The sequence below is a fragment of the Galleria mellonella genome, unplaced genomic scaffold (genome assembly GCF_026898425.1).
Source record: "Galleria mellonella isolate WM207_F2 unplaced genomic scaffold, CSIRO_AGI_GalMel_v1 utg184, whole genome shotgun sequence".
In the NCBI taxonomy this organism is placed as follows: domain Eukaryota; kingdom Metazoa; phylum Arthropoda; class Insecta; order Lepidoptera; family Pyralidae; genus Galleria; species Galleria mellonella.
The window spans coordinates 112,870-134,637 of record NW_026442025.1 but is presented as its reverse complement, the minus strand read 5'-3'; the positions used below and the strand labels follow the sequence as shown (position 1 = coordinate 134,637).

Genomic DNA, 21,768 nt, shown 5'->3' with positions numbered 1-21,768 from the left:
GAAATTATATTCGTCTTTGACAGTTTCCGATAGATTTTACAGAAATAATAAAAAACCAAAGATTTCGGTGTTCTTAAAAAAAATCCGCAGTTAGTGATATGTTTAATGGTAACAGGAGGCAAGGATGCAAGGTAAAGGGGCAAAGAGTATGGCACTGGGCAGAATTTTATTCAGCAGGGTTGAATTACCCTGAAAAGTACTAGTTCCAAAAATTTCAATAAATGCTTATAGTACCCTATTTTTTCAGATTTTCCCACTGATCTACTATGATGATGATGCCGTAGATATCTATTTCTAAAATTTGTTTTATGCGAAATCGATTATTAACTTGTCAAAAGAGGATTAAAAAAAAAATACTTTTGTCTATGACCGGCATAGATGGTTGTCTTTCTAATCTGAAGGGACGCATGTTATTTTTTTAAATATTTTTCATGAATTTCAAAATAATATAAATACGCTTCGCACCGGAAAAATGACTAGGAATGTAATAATTATATTTAGTCTTTATAGTATAGTGCTTTTGTAATTTAGAGGGATTTAATCCTTCCTTAGAAGTCGGTTTGTCCATCTCGATCGCGATAAGTGCCTAATTAGCCATGTCTACGTGCCAAAGCCTTCAAAGTGGCGAGTGAAAGTTTCATGTTAAATCTTTCATGATCTCAAAAAAAATGTGTAGATATAGAAATATATAATAGAGTGTAAAGTGCAGTTTTGATGGAAAACGTAAACTATCAGCCTAGCGGCGAGGAGATTGAGCGGGCACTAATGGATCTCGGCCCGCTGCTTGGAGTTGCCATCAAGGAGGAGGTGCAGGATGAGCTGCCGGACGCCACTGCCGGCCCGCCCTCCACCCTTAGCGTAAGTTAATCGCTTCATACCAACTGTGCTTGGTAGAAAGTTTGTCAACGCCCGGTGAAATCGTAACTTTCTAAAGAATATGACTCCTGTATTATGTGAATATTACATGGTACAATTTTAGTATACTGTACCCCTCATAAGATGTTAAAGATGTTGGCAGGATTGTTTGAGTCCCCTGATGTACACCATGTCTTGTTTCAAAGTGTAACCCCTGCAAACCTTGTCATCAGTAGAGGAAATGCATTAAGAGTATCATGGATATTAAAATATAATTATTATTCATGTGTATAAGTACTCATATAAACTTCCTATCAGATTAGCTACGAGCTTATTTACATTTGTTGTGACTTACAACAAATATTCAGTATTCACTCTATCCTATTTAACTGAATATCTACTTACTATTCAGCTGAATACTAATGTGTTGATGTATGAGCATTTCTCTACAAACTGAAAACTTGTTGTTCCACTGCTATTTTTGATAAAATTAAGAAATTATGTATGGGAAGTTATTGATGAATATTTTTTTTATCTATAAAAGGAATTAGTACTATCCTCTTAGTTTATGATATATGAAATATATATTTTTATAAATTGTAATCTATTAAAGTATTTTTTTTTATTTTCCATTAAGTACTTAAAGTAATGATTAAAATGTCTATAAACAAAATCACTTTTACACAACTGCTCAAAAAATTAGTAAAAAATAAAAAAAAAAATAGTGACTAAAATTGTAATATTATGTCAGTATGTCACAAAATGCCCTAAAGATTTTTTTACAGAGCACTAATTTAATAATAAAAAAAAATATTATAATATTAAATCATTTAAAATTTTCTTAAATATTATGATAAGAAGTATTGATATTCATAGTGAACAATTACTCTATAATTTAATCACTTAAATTACTGATACATCAACTCATCAGAGAAATGTCAATGTCTCAGGCATGTAACTTTTCTTTACATTCTAACATAGAGCTGACAATAAATAATTATTCATTTGGCTTTGCTTTATAATGAATGCCATTAGGTGCAATTTTAAAATTATATCAGGGAAGTCCAAAAATTCTATAGACAATATGTGATTGACAATTTTTAAAATTAATAATGTACTTAAAATTATCAGTGTATATGAAAAACATGGTATTCTATTATTGCTTACATTGATGTTTAAATTCTTCTATTTTAAGAAATAAATATTCAGCATAGGACTTGTCTTCCTGGAAATGGGATTTACCAAAGGACTGTGTTTTGATGTATTTGGAAAGAATTTATTACAATATTATATTATTAAAGGAACTTGACCCTGCTAAGAGTAGTTAGCATTTTATTTATTTATTCTTATTTATTCAGTTCAATAGTTGGTATTGGACATGAGGCCGAACATATTATCTGTTCCAAGCCAAACTTATAGTAATACTAGCAACAGGTTTTGAGTTGTACGACAGGTTATGTTGTATCCTGCAGCTTCACAATGTGAATCAGTATATAATGTATCATATCTTCAAAGTTACGGCACACTCCAGACATATACAAAATTGCCGCAATCTGTGCTTGTCACAGCTATTGAAACAAGTAACATCTGTACATGTTATATTTTACTCATAGTTATGATTAGTGTGAGAAAATAGAGTTTGGGTGTTGAAGTGTGTCTGGAACGGAGTGAGGTCTGGTCGCAGCGGGTAGCAGGGAGCGTCCATACTATACTTGAGTACTATTACTTATATTGTGGTTACTGAATAATCTATCCATTATACACTAAACTTTATTTAAATCTATTTAGTAGCTTTTGTGTAAAAGGGAAACAAACATCCATTCATACATTATCATAGACTTTGATCAGTGAATATGCTTAAAGATATTAATACCAGAAACTAGCTGAACTATTTTTTATATATATATAATTTTTAAACAATTTAATAACAACAATATACTATAATATTAAAACATTTCTTGAATACAAGGACAACTTTCTAGGACTCTTTCTCTCAGGAGATATGATTATTTTACCTCTGAATAAATGAATTTTTTATTTACTAAATATTAGTGATTGCCAGTAGCAGATCTTAAAATTAACTACAATTAATCAACAATATTTATCATTACAAAGGTGTGTTATAGTAGATACCTATCAAGTATTACGACACACCCTCAACGGCGATCCGATCGGACCACCTAGCATGACGCAAGAAGGTGTGCTACCGAGAAAGACACCTGTGTTGAGTCAGCATTTCAATTCCCGTAGCAAAAATACCCATTTCCTTTATGTTTGATTTTATATGACTTCACTTACGGATCACACATCGATCTGAAGACACTTGATATTGTAATAATTAATTTTACAATTAAATTTAGTTATATTTATAAAATTGTTTTTTTTTTTTTGGTCTTCTGTCAGCGACTTCAATAACTGGTGTGTAAATGTTATTTTTTATGAAGATCACTATTAAAACAACAAATAAAACATGAACAGGTTGGTGGAGTGGCAGAGAGCACTGGGTCGAGTGCAGTGAGCGCGGCGGCGGGCAGCGCGGCGGGAGGCGGCGGCGGCGGCGGCGGCGGCGGCGGCGGCGGCGGCGCGGCGCCGAGCTCGGAGCCCGAGGCGGGCGCGGACTCGCTGGCGTCGCCGAGCGCGGCGCGGCCGCCGTTGGCTGCGGCGCGCTGCGTGCTGTGCCAGACGGCGCTGGCGCTCACCGACGGCACGCCCAAGCTTATGGAGTGCCTGCACTCCGCCTGCGAGCCCTGCATAGCCGCCAAGATCGAGGAGAGGACCGCCAGCTCTCGTGACTTTTTAGGTATGTTTATGTACATACATTAACAAGCATGGAACCATATCTATGTTAATGTGTTACACACACAATAAAATAGTTTGTTTATTAAGAAGTTTATTAATTGCCAATTTAGCATTGCGCATACTGGATTAATGTGGCTTTATTATATTCATTAATATTTATCTTGTATTAATTGTAAGCAAATTGTTAATCAGTTGAAATGTTTGGCCCTACCCTACCTGTCGCGCCAGTATGAGTATTTTCCGCAACAAGTGAAATCAAAAGTCAGACTTCAATGTTGGACGATTTGTTATAATAATAGTAAAATTTATTATTAACTTTTAAATATTAAATATAATGTTACAGGTGCAGAAAGAATCACAATAACGTGTCCTGCGTGCCGGCTGCAATGTCAACCCGCCAACATGATTGACCAGAGATTTGTCTTGGAAAAAATGGCACTTGAACAAACTGGGAACAATGGTAAATATTTTACATTTAGTAATAAACTACTTCACGCGTGACAACAGCCATGCAAAATGTAAATTAGTCTATCTACAAGAAATGTGTAACTAATAAATATATATATATATATATATAACTATCAATGTTTTGACTTTCTTATTGGCCTAAATTTTCAATTTAAAAATGAAATGATACAGTATTGCAATAGGTTTATGCAGTGTCAGTTGTTGCGAGTGAGTAGCGAGTTGTTGTGTGTGTGTGCGCAGGCGCGACGAGCGGCGAGCAGCAGTGCAACAGCTGCGAGGACACGGAGCCGGCCACCAGCTACTGCGTCGACTGCGCCGAGTTCATCTGCGACAACTGCGTGCACGCGCACCAGAGGTACCTGCACACTACACACTGCACACTACACACCGCATGCTAGTTAGTACCGCTCTGTGCCCAGCCGACGGTGTTACGATGCCCAATATAAACATGATCACCAGCCCTCCATTTATTAATGTGCATTATTTAAACTGTTTATAGTATTACAAATATATTTATCACATGAATAGGCGAGTAATAATATTTATATGCATAGGTAACATGTACCATATGTGCCATGACCACATCTTAGATCACTTCATGAGGTGGCCGACACTGTCATGATATAGCCAGTAAAAACTGACTGTATCTTTTAAATATTGACATTTAATGATATGTCAATCCACTTTTGGCTATATCATTAATCTAGGGTTTCTATTGTAACAGGTTTGTTACCACCTTACCTTATAAATAAATAAAAAAATATAGAATTTTTATTAATTTCAAAATTACTAAAATAATACTACAATTTCAATAATATTACTCCTTACAATACAAGCAATTAGTAAGTAATATAATAATAGTGTAAATTGAAAAATAATATGTGTTAAATATTAATTAATAGGCACTTACTAACATGCTAAACAATAATGTATACAAAGAAAAGCATTCACAAATCTTAGAACCAAAAACTAAAAAATAAACACGATCAAATAGTATATGTGATAGTAAACCCGGGTCGCAGTATGTGTTTAGCAAATGCAAGCCGCGGTAGCGAGCAGCGAGGCAGGGTGGGTAAAAGGAACACCATAGCCGGTCAGCGTTGATATTGTTGTTCTTACAGCGGCGCCTGGACACAGACACATGAGCGTGCATCCTTCTTACTAATTTGTTCACAACACCATGGTAGATACCACTCGGTCGAAGAATACATACTTATTTCCAGTGAACAACTAGGTAGCGTGAGTCAAAAATCTGCTACAGATGGTGTTTTTTTTAATGGATGATAATGGAATGGTAACCTCGCCTGCGCTAATGGTATACACTAGCGAAGCATCAGGGATGTGGGATGATAAGTGAAAATTAAAGAGCAGGTCAGTTAGCCTATCGTGATAAATACACCTGGAATTCAGCACGACGGTTTCCAGAGGGGACCACGTGGTGGTCGTCCTGACGATCCTTTCCGACCATTCATACGAATAAGACATATATAACCAATATTCTGGTAAATAAATGTATGTGTATATTGTGACATTGGTCGAAGGACGTACACAGATTACGTTGTGGCGTTGCAGGCTGAAGATCACGAAGGAGCACACGATCAAGTCGAAGGACGAGGCGGCGGCCGAGCAGGGCGCCGCGCCGCCGCCGCGGGCCGCCCACCACATCTACTGCCGCGACCACCCGCAGGTAGATACTACAATCAATCACCAGCAACCATACTAGTTTTATACAGATTATTATAGTTACGGTATTATTATAATTTTGTTATGATCTAAGTTTACAATCCAATTTTTGACCGAGTTCTTTCGACATGCAACGCAACACAATGATTCATGCAGAAGAATCCAGCCTACCTGCTAACATGCCCTGGATGCTATTAGAAATTGCCTGCACTCTGCAGGACAGGGATGCAGATCACTTACGAATAATAGAGTGGAAACAATCCACACGCATTACTGCAAAATCGAGGCAGCCCCGATACACCCGGAATGCATTATTACATTGTATGAATTCTTAGAGTTGCATGATGTTTGAGTACATCTTGCCCATAGTGCACTAATATAAAATGGTGACAATGATGAGAATCTTCTCTTACTACCCACTTAGTAACTTGTTTTGTACATTTAATCCTTGTATTACTGTAATGCTGTGAGCTGACGTGATGCGATATGTTCAGGAGCGGCTGTCGCTGTTCTGCGAGACGTGCGACCGGCTGACGTGCCGCGACTGCCAGCTGCAACACCACCGCGATCACAAGTACCAGTTCAGCACCGAGATGGCCGCGCAGGTACGTATCCACGCTCTCACTCGCCTCACTTCATCCTGTCCCTAACTCGCACCCTACAGTGTAAGCGGGGCAATAATACTTAATACCAACTATAATCACTGTTGTGTTTCTTGCGGGTTCTACTCAGTGGATAACAAGATCCTGAATCCAGCAGTACAGTCAAAAACATTGACGATTTGAAAGAGCTTGTATACAAGACTGTTTGAATTAAGATTATTATTATTCTATTTCCATAAAAAAGAAAGAAATAAATAAATAAAAGAAAAACATATATAAGACAGATAGATAATAATTGTAGAAACTATTGCAATTATTTCTATTATATTACATATTCTTGATTATCCATTTTTTTTTTTTTCTTACAAATATAAACAATTTACAGACATGCGAAATTGACATTATTAATATATGCAAGACTTGCTTTGACAATTGTGAAAAACAAACGTAAAAATGTGTAAGACTGACAATGAAATAACAAAGAATGTTAAATTATTAACATTTTCACTTATAATTTTTATAAAACATAGGCATATAAAATCCTCGACAGTTTAGAATATACAGTAGTATCGGCGAGAGCATCATTTACATATAGAAATAAAACATTTAAACGGGTTTTACTCACATGTTTATATAGTTAGGACTATGTACACCGACGCCCCCGTGTCCGTAGTCCGCCATACACTAATGTTCTGATCTATCGTCGACTGACATTACTGTGTATTAACATCCGTTTAAATCTTTTATTTCCATGTCTTTACTTGTGAATAATCAAAGGAGGTACTTTTAAAATTTACTATTTATTCAGAACTAAATATGAAACAATGTTAAATTGGTATTAACGTTGTAAAAGGGAATCGTAAGCGTGCATGTGGTGCAAATATTTGAGTACTGGGTGAAAAAGGTAGGGCGTATATTATGTATCTGTGTATGTTTGTACGGGCAGATACTGATCTGATGTAAAATGGTTTGAATCTACATATAATGTCAGAAGTACTACATATACAGCTACGTAACGACGATATAAATAATAAATAGGTACGCTCACAACTATAACAAGTATAAGGAAAGGTTGATGGTAACATGCAACGTGTAAGCCTCTCTACACACGCATCCACTGGACTATAACACGTTTGAAACGAGGCTATGATTCGACTTCATTGTACTGTCATTAGACGTGTCTGTGGTCGTCATTGAAAATTCGCGTACGATATGAATTATACTGGTCGAGTCGCAAACAAGTTAATACGTGTACGAAAACACTAACGGAACCTGTGTGATATGAATCCAGTGAATTTACTCGTATTCACGAAAATGACCAACTTTCCACGGGAAATTTAAATCCAAAATATGTATAAATTATTCTTTAAAATCCTAAAGCTAAGTTAAGAAAGTTTCATGAATAGTTCCATCTGTTATATTAATTTATATATATACACATGGTACACTATGTTTAATAATTTGTGGGCGTGCGCGTGCGTGCGTGCGTGCGTGCGTGCGTGCGTGCGTGCAGGCGCGGGCCAGCATCGCGGGGCTGCTGTCCGAGGTGAACTACAAGCGCGTGCTGCTCGGCTCCGCCATGAAGGTCATCCGCGACCGCCAGCAGCTCATCGCCGACAAGAAGAAGGCGCTCGTGCACGAGATCACGCAGACCGTCGTCAAGTACGTACTACACTGTATTGACTATTAACAAAATATGCTCAGTTCTACAGTGGCAACACAAAATAGGACGACTCCCACTAAGAGTCATCACTCTTAGTGGGAGTCGTCCTACTTCGTGTGTCATGTCAAGTCGTCACTTCAGATGCATTGTAGGGAGTCAACGGACGCTAGTGACTCGGGATCGTTTTTATGGCAAACTCGGAGGGAAGTCCTATTTTCAGTAGTGGACAGATGATGGCTGATATGATGATGACGTTGGTTTGTTTTACAAATGTAATTTGTACCATAATTCTACTAGTATGTTAATTATGAAAGCTTGTATATATGTTTGAATGTTTTACACTCAGCCATGTTCAAACAACTTTTTTAATACGGTTTTGTAGCTTCGAGTGAAACACGGTGTTATGTATTTGTGAACGCGGCGGGTGATGTGACAGGTTGACGAACGCGATCAACACGCGCGGCAAGCAGCTGGTGCTGCGGCTGAACGAGGTGTGCGACGCGAAGCAGCGCACACTGACGGAGAAGAAGGAGGCGCTGGAGCAGCTGGCCGCCGTGACCGACCACTGCGTAGAGTTCGTGGGCGCGGCGCTGGACCAGGGCTCGGACACGGCGCTGCTGCACTCCAAGCGCCTCGTGTCCGCGCAGCTGCAGCGCGTCAAGTCGCGCCGCGCCGACATCCCCAACCCCGAGATACCCGTGCGCATCAGCCTCGCGCTCGACAAGCTGCCCGACCTCGTGCGCGGTGAGTAGTGCCGCCCTGCCGCCCTGCCGCCCTGCCGCCCTGCCGCCTCGCACACTACACACCCGGCCGCAGCAGCCTCGCGCTCGACAAGTTGTTTCGTTCGACTACTTCATTGTTCATAGTAAATGTATAAAAAAACGTGTTTACACGTGCAGTGCTGTCGAGCATCGGCGCGATCGTGGTGGACGGCAAGGTGGACGGCGCGGGCGGCGCGGGCGCACAGGGGCCCTACCACCCGCCCGCGCCCGCCGCCGCCGCCCCGGCCGGCCCCGCCGCCGCCCCTGCAGCCCCCGTCGGCCCTGCAGCCGCCGCCGCCGCCGCGCCCGCGCACTCGGCCGTCGTCGCGCTGCAGCACGTCGCCATGCACCAGGTGACTGACATATTGTCAGGAACGGGATCTAACCACCCCATTGCTACCAACGTACTCTATATCTCCACGCGGTTCCCCTTGGAAACTGTCGTGATTATTTTCTGTGGAAATCGTCACAGTGGGCTAACTGACCTGCTTTCATCGTCACCCATCATCTCGCGATAGGGCCTCGCCAGTGTAAACCGATAGCGCGGGCGGAGTTACCATTCCCTTTTCACCCATTAATCTCCCCTTTATTTAGAAATGGCTGATGTCATATTTAGACAGCTATTTATAAGAGAGACATCTATACATACTTTCTCCAGTGTTTGTCAGTTGCTACGAGTAATTAACTCTCCACCCGTTTACATGTAGTAAGATGTTCAAATCCATCTCTGATATAACGAAATTGTTCCATGTCTAAGACCCTGGCACGGTATCAGGTCAGTCTATTCCATCTGCCCGAGTAGAAGTTGCTTTAGTTTGTGAATAATTATTATTGATGTTCATAAATGTTTTAGAATTAAGTACAACATGACATATTGTTATCATTACAGTTGTATTTGTTCATGTATTTTTATTACAATGGGATCGTACAAACCGATCCACAGTTTCCTGACGTGTAGTTAAATGGCTAAGCAAACAAAAACCCCAATTTAGGGCTTAAGGTGTTGTGAAAAAGTTTTGTATATCAACCTTAGATTATATAGATAGAGTATCTCCATACAAATGTTTTGAAAAAAGCGGATCAACTTTTTCATACAGTGTTACCAGATTAGAAATTATTGCTTTAGATTAAGGTACATAATTGAAGGTGGCAACTTAAAATATTATTAGAATTTAATAATCCTTTATTATGTTTAAATTTATTTATATACTATATCATTATTATGTGAGAGAACTTCACAAATCTCTCATATTGCTTTAAAAATTAATAATATTTTAAAGTGAAGGTTGAAAATCGCCATGTAGATTTTAAATATGGACAGATAATGTCACTAAAAGTGACAATCATTTTGAGTTTAAATTTTAATTTAACCGATTTCTTTGAATACTAATAGTTCAGGATCTTTGTCTTAAAACATGTATCGGTATTCAAATTAATTGAAGTAATTACGTGTAATTAAATTGGCTAAATTTTTTTTTATACAACTTAGAATGGCAAACAAGTTGACGGCCCACCTGATGGAAAGTGGTAACCGTCGCCTATAGACATGAGCAGTACCATCGACACAACAGAGTATACTGTTTCGCCCATGATACCCCCCATGCGTTGCCATTCTTGAGGACTCAAGTGTTATTCCTCTGTACTCTGTAAATTCACGCCATATCCCACCCTTCAAACCGAAACACAGCCATACAAACACAACTGCTTCACGGTTGTAACACGAATGTAAAACGTAATGTATTATGTTTTATCTCAAGTTTAAATTCTTAATGCTATTTCGTTAATCCTTATCCAAATAAATACTTTTATCACTTTAAACAAAACTGGCGCCTATTTGAGTAATTCCGACACCGGATCTATATTTAAAGTGTACACGGATCGTCATTCCTTTTGGTTACATGATATATAAAATAAAAACAGAGGCCATTTTCTTTAATTCTAACACCAAATTCATATTTAAAATGTATACAGGCCTTCAGATATCTATTTTGAAAGCAATCGGTTGAATAAGTCTATATAATACTCAATAATATCTCTATGTAGTTACCTATATACGTACTATACTTATATTATGTAAAAATAGCACAAAATACAAATAATATTTAAAAATAATACTATTCTTATTGAAAAAATTCCACTTTATTTCGGGAAGTTTAATTCATTTGTGGGGAATTTTTTCGAACACTTGCAACACTAAAAATGGCGCGAATTCTGTAAAAAAAAATGTGATTATTTATGCTTAAAATGTAAGATATTTACCGGTTATAAGCGATTCCTTTATTAGTTCTATTTTTGTCTTATTATTTTTGCTCCTTTTTAGTACGCAAATACTCATTTATTTAATAATTGAATATAGACCGTTGTGTGCGTAAGTATACAGAACACTAATAAAAAAATGAGTCGGCTAATTTGACAATTAGCTGACAAAAAGTTGTCCCGTTTTTGAGGCTCGAGGATCTATCTATATAATCTTAGACGGCAATATAATAAACACTGTCGACCAGTAATATTGCTATTGACACAAAACATGGCGAAGGAGTTTTACTTTTTAACCGTATTATTATACGGCGCGTCCGCACCGACAAAATTGGATGAAACATCACATATAGCCAATCATAGCGCGCTACCGAAGCGAACCTTCGTCGCAGTGATTTTGTCGCTACGGACACGCATTCTACCCGATTGAATGTTTACGTTTTACACAGGAGAATATAAAACTTTTGTAGTAATATTTTAATGTCGTGATGCATGCTATTTGTTTTACAAAGTAATATTTATGTAGCATGATATACGAATAGCTACTGATGGTTTCATTTTGATCTTAGTTAGTGTTATGTATGTGACATATTAAGACGTGCCACACAGACAAACTACCAAAACATTAAAAAAATAATATTTATTTATTTATTTATTCATAGGAAAACCAGGACTACACTACAGCAAATAGATACAGTTTTAGGATAACAAAATAAGCCACTAATAGGTTTTCACAAGTTTGAGTAAAGAATATATCGCGAAGTGTTATGCGCAGATCCTATATAGAAAATTAAAAATAACTATAAATAAACATTGTGAAAAATATATATGGATGAATGTATTGTAAACAGTCATACGTGCAATCGGTGTCGGGCGGCAGCGGAGGCGGCGGCGGCGGCGCGAGCGGCGGCTACATGTCCCCGCTGCAGCCGCTGCAGGCGCTGCAGCCGCTGCAGCAGCAGATGCGACACGCGCGCCCCCACACGCCGCTGCGGCACCCGCACGTCACTTCCACCACGCACCCGCACCACTTGCACGGTCAGTCGCTTCACTGAAGCACCAAGTAGTTTAATAAATAATATGTGTTTGACAGTTTTGTGCAATATAGGTTTTTGTATTTTATGCGCGTAAAATTATTAATCCACTCTTACGCCATTTACGCACTTTTTTTTGTACTTCTTTAATCAATAGTTGTCTGTAAGAGATTGACCTAGCGATAAGACCGCCTTTTGTATCTTTATGTACATATTTTACTCTGTACTTTATGCTACTGTATTGCACCTGAATTGTTTAAATGTTACTGTATATTTTTATATTGCTGGGGCAAAAAAGAGTTCAATAAATAAAATTCAGTGCATATAAAGTTAGCTGGCGACGACAGTCGATGCAGGTAAACAATGTATGTGAGCATACGAAGTCACATGTTGTTCCCAATTCGACATCTCGTGAAGGCCACTGTACAGTGTGTTCGGCGTCTCGCACGGTGCTGGTCATGCTTATAAGTGACTGTTGCCATGTCGGACATCTGGAGGCGGGTGTCAGTTTACTTGGTACTCTCCGTCCCGGAATGAGTACGGCGTGTAAAATGATTGAGAGATGTGTGCGTGGGCGCAGGCATGAACGAGATGAACCTGCGCGGGCTGCTGAGCGCGCAGGCGCAGGCTGCGCAGGCGGCGCAGGCGGCGCGGCCGCCGCGGCCGCTGCAGCACCCCGCCTCGTCGGCCATGCACCACGCCTACCAGCAGAGTGAGTGAGGCTTGCTACAGTTTGCTTGTCGCTCCGTGCGAGCGGTGCAGTGTGAGCGCGACGTACGAGTGTCCGAGTGTCCGGTCCGGTTGCAGTGATGGGCGCGTACGCGGCGGGCCCGTACGGCGGCGCGGGCGGCGCGGGCGGCGCGGGCGGCGCGGGCGGCGCGGGCGGCGCGGGCGGCGGGCGGCGCGCCGCGCAGCCGCGCACGCCCTCGCCCGCGCCGCCCGCGCACCTGTACCCGCCGCACCAGCAGCACGTGCAGCACCAGCAGCACCAGCAGCACCAGCAGCACCAGCAGCACCAGCAGCACGCGCCGCACGCGCTGCAGCACCAGCAGCACGCGCAGCACGCGCAGCACATGCAGCCCGCCGCCAAGTGGCACATACCGCAGCAGAACCTCGCCAACGGTTCGTACTCTCACTACCTCTTCCTACTTCATACTTCATTAATATTGTCTCTACTAATTATAAATAAATAATTCATACTGAAACCACTCTGCCCTGAGTACGATATAGAAATTTTTTTGAAAATTAATCGTTACAATTATTGTATAGCACAGCACATGGGCAAATTCCTGGGTAACAACTGAAAATTGAGAATTTGCAGTGGCACGAAATTGCCACCAATTCTTTGTGTGTCCGGAACCTTATGACTAGTATCGACTTGTATATCTATAACCGCAGTTATGCGCTATGTGTGGTCGACAGGTGGATTCGAAATGATGCCGATGCAGGGCAGCGCGGCGGGCGGCGGGCTCAACGACTTCAAGATCACGCTGGCGCGGCCGCCCGCCGCCTCCTCCTCCTCCGCGGCCGCCGCCACCTCGCGCCCGCCGCACACGCCCACACCTACGCCCACCACGCCCTCTATCGTCACCTCTACCAACCCCAAGACGCCCAGTCCCAGCTTAAACGTAAGAATTCGTCTTGTATTATTATATGTATCTAACACTATATTTCAATCAGTTTAAATATATGGAAATCTATGTATTTGATAAAAAGAAATAATCTCTAGAGGGGCTTCATTGAGGTGTACCTCAAGGCACACTTGTAGGCCCTCTGTCTTTGTCATTTAAATTAAATTTACTGTAGATATATAGATTGATGAGGTGAGAGATTATGGAGCGATCCAACTAGTGGGTCCGAGGTCGGTAGGCATGCACTGAGAGTGGCGATGCGATGGTGAGCAGGGCGGCGCGTCGTCGGAGCTGGACAAGGTGTGCGCGGAGTCGGTGCAGGACCTGATGGCCACCATCGCCAAGCTGGACTCCAACGGCGTGCAGGTGGTGGCCGAGGGCGCGGCACCCGAGCCGGCCTCGTCCGCCGAGCCGGCCTCGTCCGCCGCGCCGCCCTCGCCCGCCGCCGTGCACTCCTCCACCGAGCCGCGCGCGCGCCCGCCGCCGCCCGACCCCAACGAGGACTGGTGCGCCGTCTGCATGGACGGCGGCGAGCTCATGTGCTGCGACAAGTGCCCCAAGGTCTTCCACCAGTACTGCCACATACCCACCATCGAGAAGCTGCCCGAGTGAGTTGCAGTCGCTCCCGCCTACCCTCCCCGCCTCTCCCCACTTCTTTTACTCTTCTTCTACTTGCATTTTCAATTTTTTTGTTAATTCTTTCTCACTTCTGATCTCCTGTATTAAAAAAAATTAAACTAATAATTTTAACTCAGTAATAAGTAGATAGATGAAACTTGTTTATTTAAGAGTTTTTGGATGTATGTGCGTGTACCCACGCGTAACGCATCGTACCTGACTGTCGTTGCATTGCCATTGAATACTAGAGTTCGCCCTGCAAACAATGTTACAATTTTTTTATTTAAAATAATTATAATATACAAATAACCTATGGACATGTACTTCCTTCAAATAACACCTAGTTCAGTAAATATATATATATACTCTATCACTAAGTGACTGTACAAGAGAGTAATTGTTCGTGGTCATGTATCAGTGAGACGGAGACGTGGCAGTGCCTGTTGTGCGTGAACTTCGCGGAGCTGCCGCCCGAAGAGGTGGAGGCGGGCGGCGGCGGCGAGGAGGAGGGCCTGACGCCGCGTCAGCTCAAGATCATCGAGCGCATCACGCTGGAGCTGTACTGCCAGTACGAGGCCAGCCTGCCCTTCCGCGAGCCCGTGCCCGCCGACAACTTGCACTACCACTCTAAGGTCTCGCTCGCACACCACACTACAACACAACACAACACAACACAACACAACACAACACATCATCACTATCACTTATATAGTTCGACAAGGCCAAGAGATTGTTAATTACTGGCGGCGTCCATTACTGTTTTATTAATACACTACCAGTTAGACCTACACACAGCCCGCGATGGAAGCCATCTTGGTGAATTTATCAAGATGACCCTTTTAAACTGAACTCATCGTCACCATCATTCTGTCTGCGTACGTCAATAGCGTAGATGGTGTTAATATATAATTTATTAATTCATACAAACACTCTATTATTAGATTAACTAAAAAAAAATTTTTGGTTTCCTGAATTTGTATAATAGCATAAAATATAAGTCTATATTATATATAATTATTAAGAATGTAACCTTCAAGTATACCACCCCTGCATGTAAATGAATTAGTAATAGTGACTGTTAGAACATAACAGCAAGTACACTCAAATTTCCCGCGCCCTCTCTATCCATTCAACTTGTCAACGAACGCGACCAATCAGAGCTGCCCAGAATGACAACATTCGAGAAAAACAAATAGCATCGATGGCGGCCGTTTCGCGCGTTCACAATAAAATATTCATAACTAAAGTGCTTCAGTTTGGTATTCATACAAATTTATGGCTAAAAGTGAATCTAAGACGATCGACAACCCGTACACTTGTGGGCAGCTCCAGGCAGACTACAACAAGAATATTCCGTAAGTCCTTACCTTTCTACGTCCTGTCTGTACTTGTTCACTTGTGCCGGTATTTTACAGCAGTGATAAAGCCTTATTTAAGTTTCTACAGTCCACTTAAATCAATTTTCATACCAGTGACGTAGAAAACAAGTAGGTCCTATGAGGGGCCTAAGGAATGTGATGGTTAGTTAGTTAGGCGAGTAGCGTGTAGGAGGGTGGTGTGTGTGTGTGTGTGTCGGTGGTGCTATGTTGGTGCACGTGTCGTGTCGTGGCGCAGATCTCGCGGCCGATGTGCCTGGACCTGGTGCGGCTGAAGCTGCAGCCGCGCGCCGCGCTGCGCTACACGCACGTCGCGCAGTTCGTCGCCGACTGCCGCCTCATGTTCCGCAACGCGTACGCCTACAACCCGGTAACGTACCGCAAACACCGCAACATTAACAAACCTGTCTATAAGTATCAACATTTGTGTACAATATAACACTAATTTCATATTACAAAATAGTTTTTTTTATACAGCTTAGAATGACAAACAAGCTGACGGCCCACCTGATGAAAAGTGATAACCGTCGCTTATAGACATGGACATAGTAGAGCACACCATTTCACCCATTCCCATGCGTTGCCATTCCTAAGGACTCGGGTGTTATTCCTCTGTACACTGTAAATTCATGTCGTATCTCATCCTTCAAATCCAAACACAGCCATGCAAAACACAACTGCTTTACAGTTGAAACACGAATGGGACAGAGGTACCCAAGCAAACAACTTTTGTACAATGTCTCCCTCTGGTAAATAAATAATGATTTACTTTTAATTTGTGTTTTAATTTAAAAAATGCAGTGTATAGTACTCTCACACCTATAGTATGAGGTTTTCTAGCTTAGAGCTCAGAGAACTTTCCCAACGATCACTCAAATATTGTAGTGCGTCAAATAAATGATTGTTACGTGTGTGTGGCGCAGCCGGAGTCGTCGATATACAAGGACGCGAAGCGGCTGGAGGAGTTCTTCGATGCGCAGCTGCTGAAGTGGCTGCCCGACTACGCGTACTGCGGCGACGGCTCGCCCGCCGCCAAGCGGCCGCGCCACGACTGAGCGCCGGACACTCGCAGCCGCCTCGCACCCGGCCTCGGCCATCCGATACAGTATCAGCGGTTCACTCTCACTTGTCCACAAACAGTAACTCTTAGAAAGAAATTCATTTGAACATATACATGTGCATACTTATAATTGACAGCTTCACACAATTATGAAAAATAAATGCGCACTTAGTGTGCGCATTCGTGAAAACAGATTTTAACAATTGTTTAATTAAAAATATGGTTCATACACTGATTAACAATATAGAATTAGTATTGTTTTGGTTTAATGACAGCAAATTGAATCGCATCCTGCGTGATATGAATCATACGTGATCATCACTGTTGGAATGACATGTTAATGTCGGAGTCGAGTGTCACCCGTACACCGTACATCGTACACTGAACACTTGTACTCTGTGTACTAAACAAGCGATGGACTATATCAGTATTGTTGTAATTAGAAATTTCATATCTAAACGAGCTTGTTTCAATGAAGCATAAAGTTGCCTTCTACCAGTCGAGACATATTGATCCTCTAGCTAGTAACACTTGTCTGAAAGACTCACCAAATAAAAATACTGGGCGTGTTGTAATACATTATTTATAACTAGTACATTGTAAATTAACTTTTATATGAAGTCATTAGAGGCGACGAGACGTACACACGACGACATGGACAGTGGGCTTAATTCTAAGTCGCAACTTCTCTAAACCTATCTTTTAATCTGATATTTTAATTCATAAACTAAATTACACAAATAACACAGACTCCTGTTATGTTAATCTTACAGAAGATCGATGAAACAAACTTGAGCGACTTCAAAATATTCGTACACTGTTTATATTTAGTCTTCGCAAATATGGCCACGTCTCTGATTTCCGTGATCAACTCAAGTGGCTTCCAATTCTCTCTGTATCTATCTACTATGTTAGCCAGGTCGTCTTCCAGCGGTAAGGCCGCCTCTTGTATATACACATTCTGTATACATCTCTTATACGCAATAGAGAGCTTATTACTATATTTTTTTTTTAAATTTATAACAGTCTGTTAGTAATGTAATTAATATTGGTCCTTACAATAAAGATTTCGCTGTGATAACAAATTGAAATTTTGTCATAGGTTTAGAGAAGCCTCACAGGCGACCCCGTTGTATGTGTGTGCGTCGCGTGTCGGTGTGCCTGTGTCTGTGAGCTCGGAGAGTTGTTACCACTTTGAGTCTCATTATTTTTTTATCACTATGGTACACATCAATAATAGCGCGTAGTTTAATTTGGTCTGTAGAAACAATCGTCATCACAAAATTGTTCCGAGTGCTACCTTATAGACCGCCGTAGAGGCTGCCCTAGTTTACAAATCATGTTTCTAAACGTTTCCTACGTAATTCTAATCTACAAATCTAACTGTACCTTTAAGTACATAAATAAACAAAAGAAATATAATAATAATTATTAGAATAATTAATTATTTTTAAATAGATTCCAGTTATAATAAGTATTTAGATATTTATAAAATAAAAGACTTAACGTGCGTCTTTTCTCGATTACACCTGAGTAAAGATATTAGAAGACATTTTTTTTTTTTTTTTATTAAAAAAGTACCAATTTAGGGCAAATTTTATAATACAAAAACATAACTGTGTGTTGCAGTGTAGTTAATAACAACTGAAAAGTTCCTTTATGTTAAACAAAAGACAGGCGGACGACGAAGCGGTGTCGTCTTGGTGTCGTTCCATTGGTTGTATTGTACTGTACTGTCGATGCGAGGCGCGGCACTGGCGACGCAGCCGAGCGGCTGGCTGTTGGCCGGTGACGCGACCCAGCGCCGCCCGCTGAAGGTCCACATTCACTCAGACGCTGGATCAGGAGATCCACACGTAACGGTCTTCATACTTGTTTTTTATGTAGTTCAAACTTATTTGAATGGAAACTGAAAAAACCTGTACGCTCGGATTATTTATTTACTTAAAACATATTTTTTATCTTTTTTTTTTTTATTTACTACTTTGACCTGAACCGTGTTATGGCTACTTAATTTAAAAAAAGTTTTAACCAAAATTATCTTGTATACGTGTACAGGATAATACATATCTTCGTTAAAAGTTTCAGGCACTACTCTCAAAGGTAATAAATGACCAAGCCCGCTAGACAAGTGGCAAGCGAATTCGTCGATGGAGTCGGCATCGTTAGCGACTCCGTGAGTTGGAATGAGACATCCGACGTTGCTATCACTTTCTATCTCACAGACTCGCTAGCGATGTTGATTTCATCGTCGAATTCGCTTGCTACTTGTCTAGTGAGCCAGTAGTATTTACATTTTACATTTGTAACAACAAAAATGTGTATTACATTCTTTATTTTGTATTTTACAAATATAAAAAATACTCGACAACGTTGTCGCATGCATAAAATGCCGAGCGTTCAAGTTTTTTTCTCGAATATTGTACATTTGTTATTTATAAATTATGACTAAGTGTTAAGTGTTAAGGATTTTACAAGATTACATTAAATGTATATTAGGTATTGACGTGTGGCCGTGTGTCGGTGTCGTGTCGCTGGCGCACTGTTTAGTTCGTGCTGTCATATGTATACATTCGCTATTGTTTTGCTCGACTATCGATTGATTGTATTCTGTGATATAATGGATGTTATGGTTGCGTTCCAAGTGGTTGCCTATGTGTATAATTCAGTTTATTTGCAGCCATATAAGGTGCACACACTTAGTTCCGTTCGTGTTAGCGCTGCTGTATTTATTATATTCCTTAAGGCTGTACAACTGTGTCTGTGGGGTGAATGCTGAGGCGCCATTCGTCTAAACTTATCGCTTGAGATAATATTTTAATTTCATAATTTCACGATATTACTGTTTTATGAATCGTCATAAACTAAAATGTAAGTCATTGGACAATCATAGTAAATGGACAGTGCTCACTTTACTCTGAATAATTAAATTTTGGTTCAGTTAAAGTTATTTATAGTAACACTGTTGTGATTGTAAACGTACTAATGTTACGAAACAGTAATTTTATTGTCATAGATAATAGATTAATAATAAAAAAATAATATATTTCCACATGGTTGTCGCTGCTCGTGAAATTTAATAGTAAAAATAATAAAAACTAATTTTTTTTTATATAAATTTTATAATTAATATTTTTTTAAATTATAATTATATATTCTGAAATATATACGTTACACTATACTCTCTCTCTCTCTTCAGTAAATCAATATTTCCAGATAATTTTGAAATGTCCAGTAATTGAAACCGCTGATTGTCCAAATTCAATGATAGTCCATCATTGCTGTCCAATAGCTATGTTTCATGTAAATATATTATATTGTATATAATATGCCCAAGGTCTATGTATTTATAATCTAGTAATTTGAAATGTTATTCTCATGTTTCAGTGATTACAAGTACTAGGTTTTGGACAGCTCTAAACTAGTCCAACTTCTATATAATATATTTAAGCATACAATGACTGGTTAAACATGTAGGTACAGTAGGTAAAACATTTAATATCAACCTCTTCAAATTTCTCAAGGTGTAGAATTTCGTTTAGTAGAAGACTCTCCAGGTGTTATTATCAGTTTTTAGAAACCAGCACCGCCAGATGGAGCCGTTGATACCTGTGTCAGGTAGAAGACAACGGCCAACGACTCTTTACACTGCGAAGTTTTGGATGCTGAAGAGTCGAAAGACCATTGATATGAAAGTTATTATCTACACTAATATTATAGAGAGGAAAGATTTGTATTTTTGTGTGTATGTATATATTTGTGATAAATAAACTTAAAAACTACTTTGCCGATTTAAAAATTCTTTCACCATTAGAAAGCTACATTCACCCTGAGTAACATAGACTATATTTATTGCTAGAAAAGATAAGGAATCCTTACTAAAACTGTAGTAACATAACTCAAGGTGTAAAAAAGTGCGCTGCGGAAACTATTGGTGATAGAACAAAAATATGTTCTACAATGTTGAAGAAAATATCAATAACTACAAAAAACTCGGCGATACTATATGTCCAACTATTATCGTTATGTCACAATAACCACTTTTTTAAATATTGTAAAAATGTCCACCCGTGCGAAGCCGGGACGGGCCGCTAGTTTGTTTTATAAAAAGAAAAGTATTGTGTAGTTAAAATTTAATCGTATTATTGGTTTTATTATATTCTAAAGCTATTTAAACTCGCAACTTAGATCTGTTCGACCACTAGTCAACTGTTGTCCTATTACTGAATGTGTTCAATGACTATCAATTTGCTTTAGTTTTTTATTTTTTATTTTGCGGTCATGTTATATCGATGTATCGAAATTGATTGATAAAGGAGTTCATCACAATACCCAATAATCATTTATGTAGAAACATTTCTAAGTATTCTATATTTTGCGTTCATTTTTGCAAACCCTGTGTCAAACTGTCCAGTGTCTAACAACACTTATGTTACCCTATTATAATTTGTGACTTAAATGTATTAGAAAATTAGTTAATCTTTACAGTAAAGATGTCGCTGTGATATCAAATTAAAATTTCTCCAAATAGCGCCTCAGAATCGATCCCAATGTATATATATATATATATATATTGTTCTCATTACCCTTTTGATACGAATAAAAAACAAACCTTAGTTGAAGTCAACGTAGGTAGATAGATGATATTTTCTTTACGAAGCAGTACGCTTTTAGCGTTAGTATAGTTGATATTAAATATATGTGCTTATATTTTATGGTAATATTTTTATATGTAGGTATGTGTGATAAAAATATGAGAGCGCGGCAGACACGTATTATTTTAAAGTTTACAAACAAACAAACAAACATTACCATGATCATTACATTATGAATAATATTGTCTTTTAACCAAATATATGTAAGGTTTTATACCAGTGGAGTGTAAAGCAGCGTTCCCCGCTCTCTTACTGTTCTCGCCTCGGTCGTTCGTATTAAACTATGTTAGGTTTTACGCCCGGAAAT

General features: G+C 39.8%; 1 protein-coding gene across 1 annotated transcript; it reads left to right on the top strand.

Moving 5' to 3' along the window:
* Positions 1-369: 369 nt before the first annotated feature.
* On the top strand, positions 370-18,370 carry LOC113511990 (E3 ubiquitin-protein ligase TRIM33). Its single transcript, XM_052893795.1, has 19 exons — positions 370-858; positions 3,334-3,655; positions 3,998-4,114; positions 4,363-4,477; positions 5,695-5,809; positions 6,300-6,410; positions 7,921-8,069; positions 8,507-8,814; positions 8,970-9,184; positions 9,589-9,606; positions 11,939-12,125; positions 12,702-12,833; positions 12,929-13,002; positions 13,036-13,243; positions 13,544-13,749; positions 14,026-14,360; positions 14,789-15,002; positions 15,985-16,116; positions 16,670-18,370. The coding sequence occupies exons 1-19, from the start codon at positions 715-717 to the stop codon at positions 16,799-16,801; spliced, it is 3,234 nt and encodes a 1,077-aa protein (XP_052749755.1). The 5' UTR covers positions 370-714; the 3' UTR covers positions 16,802-18,370.
* The last annotated feature ends 3,398 nt before the right edge of the window (positions 18,371-21,768 follow it).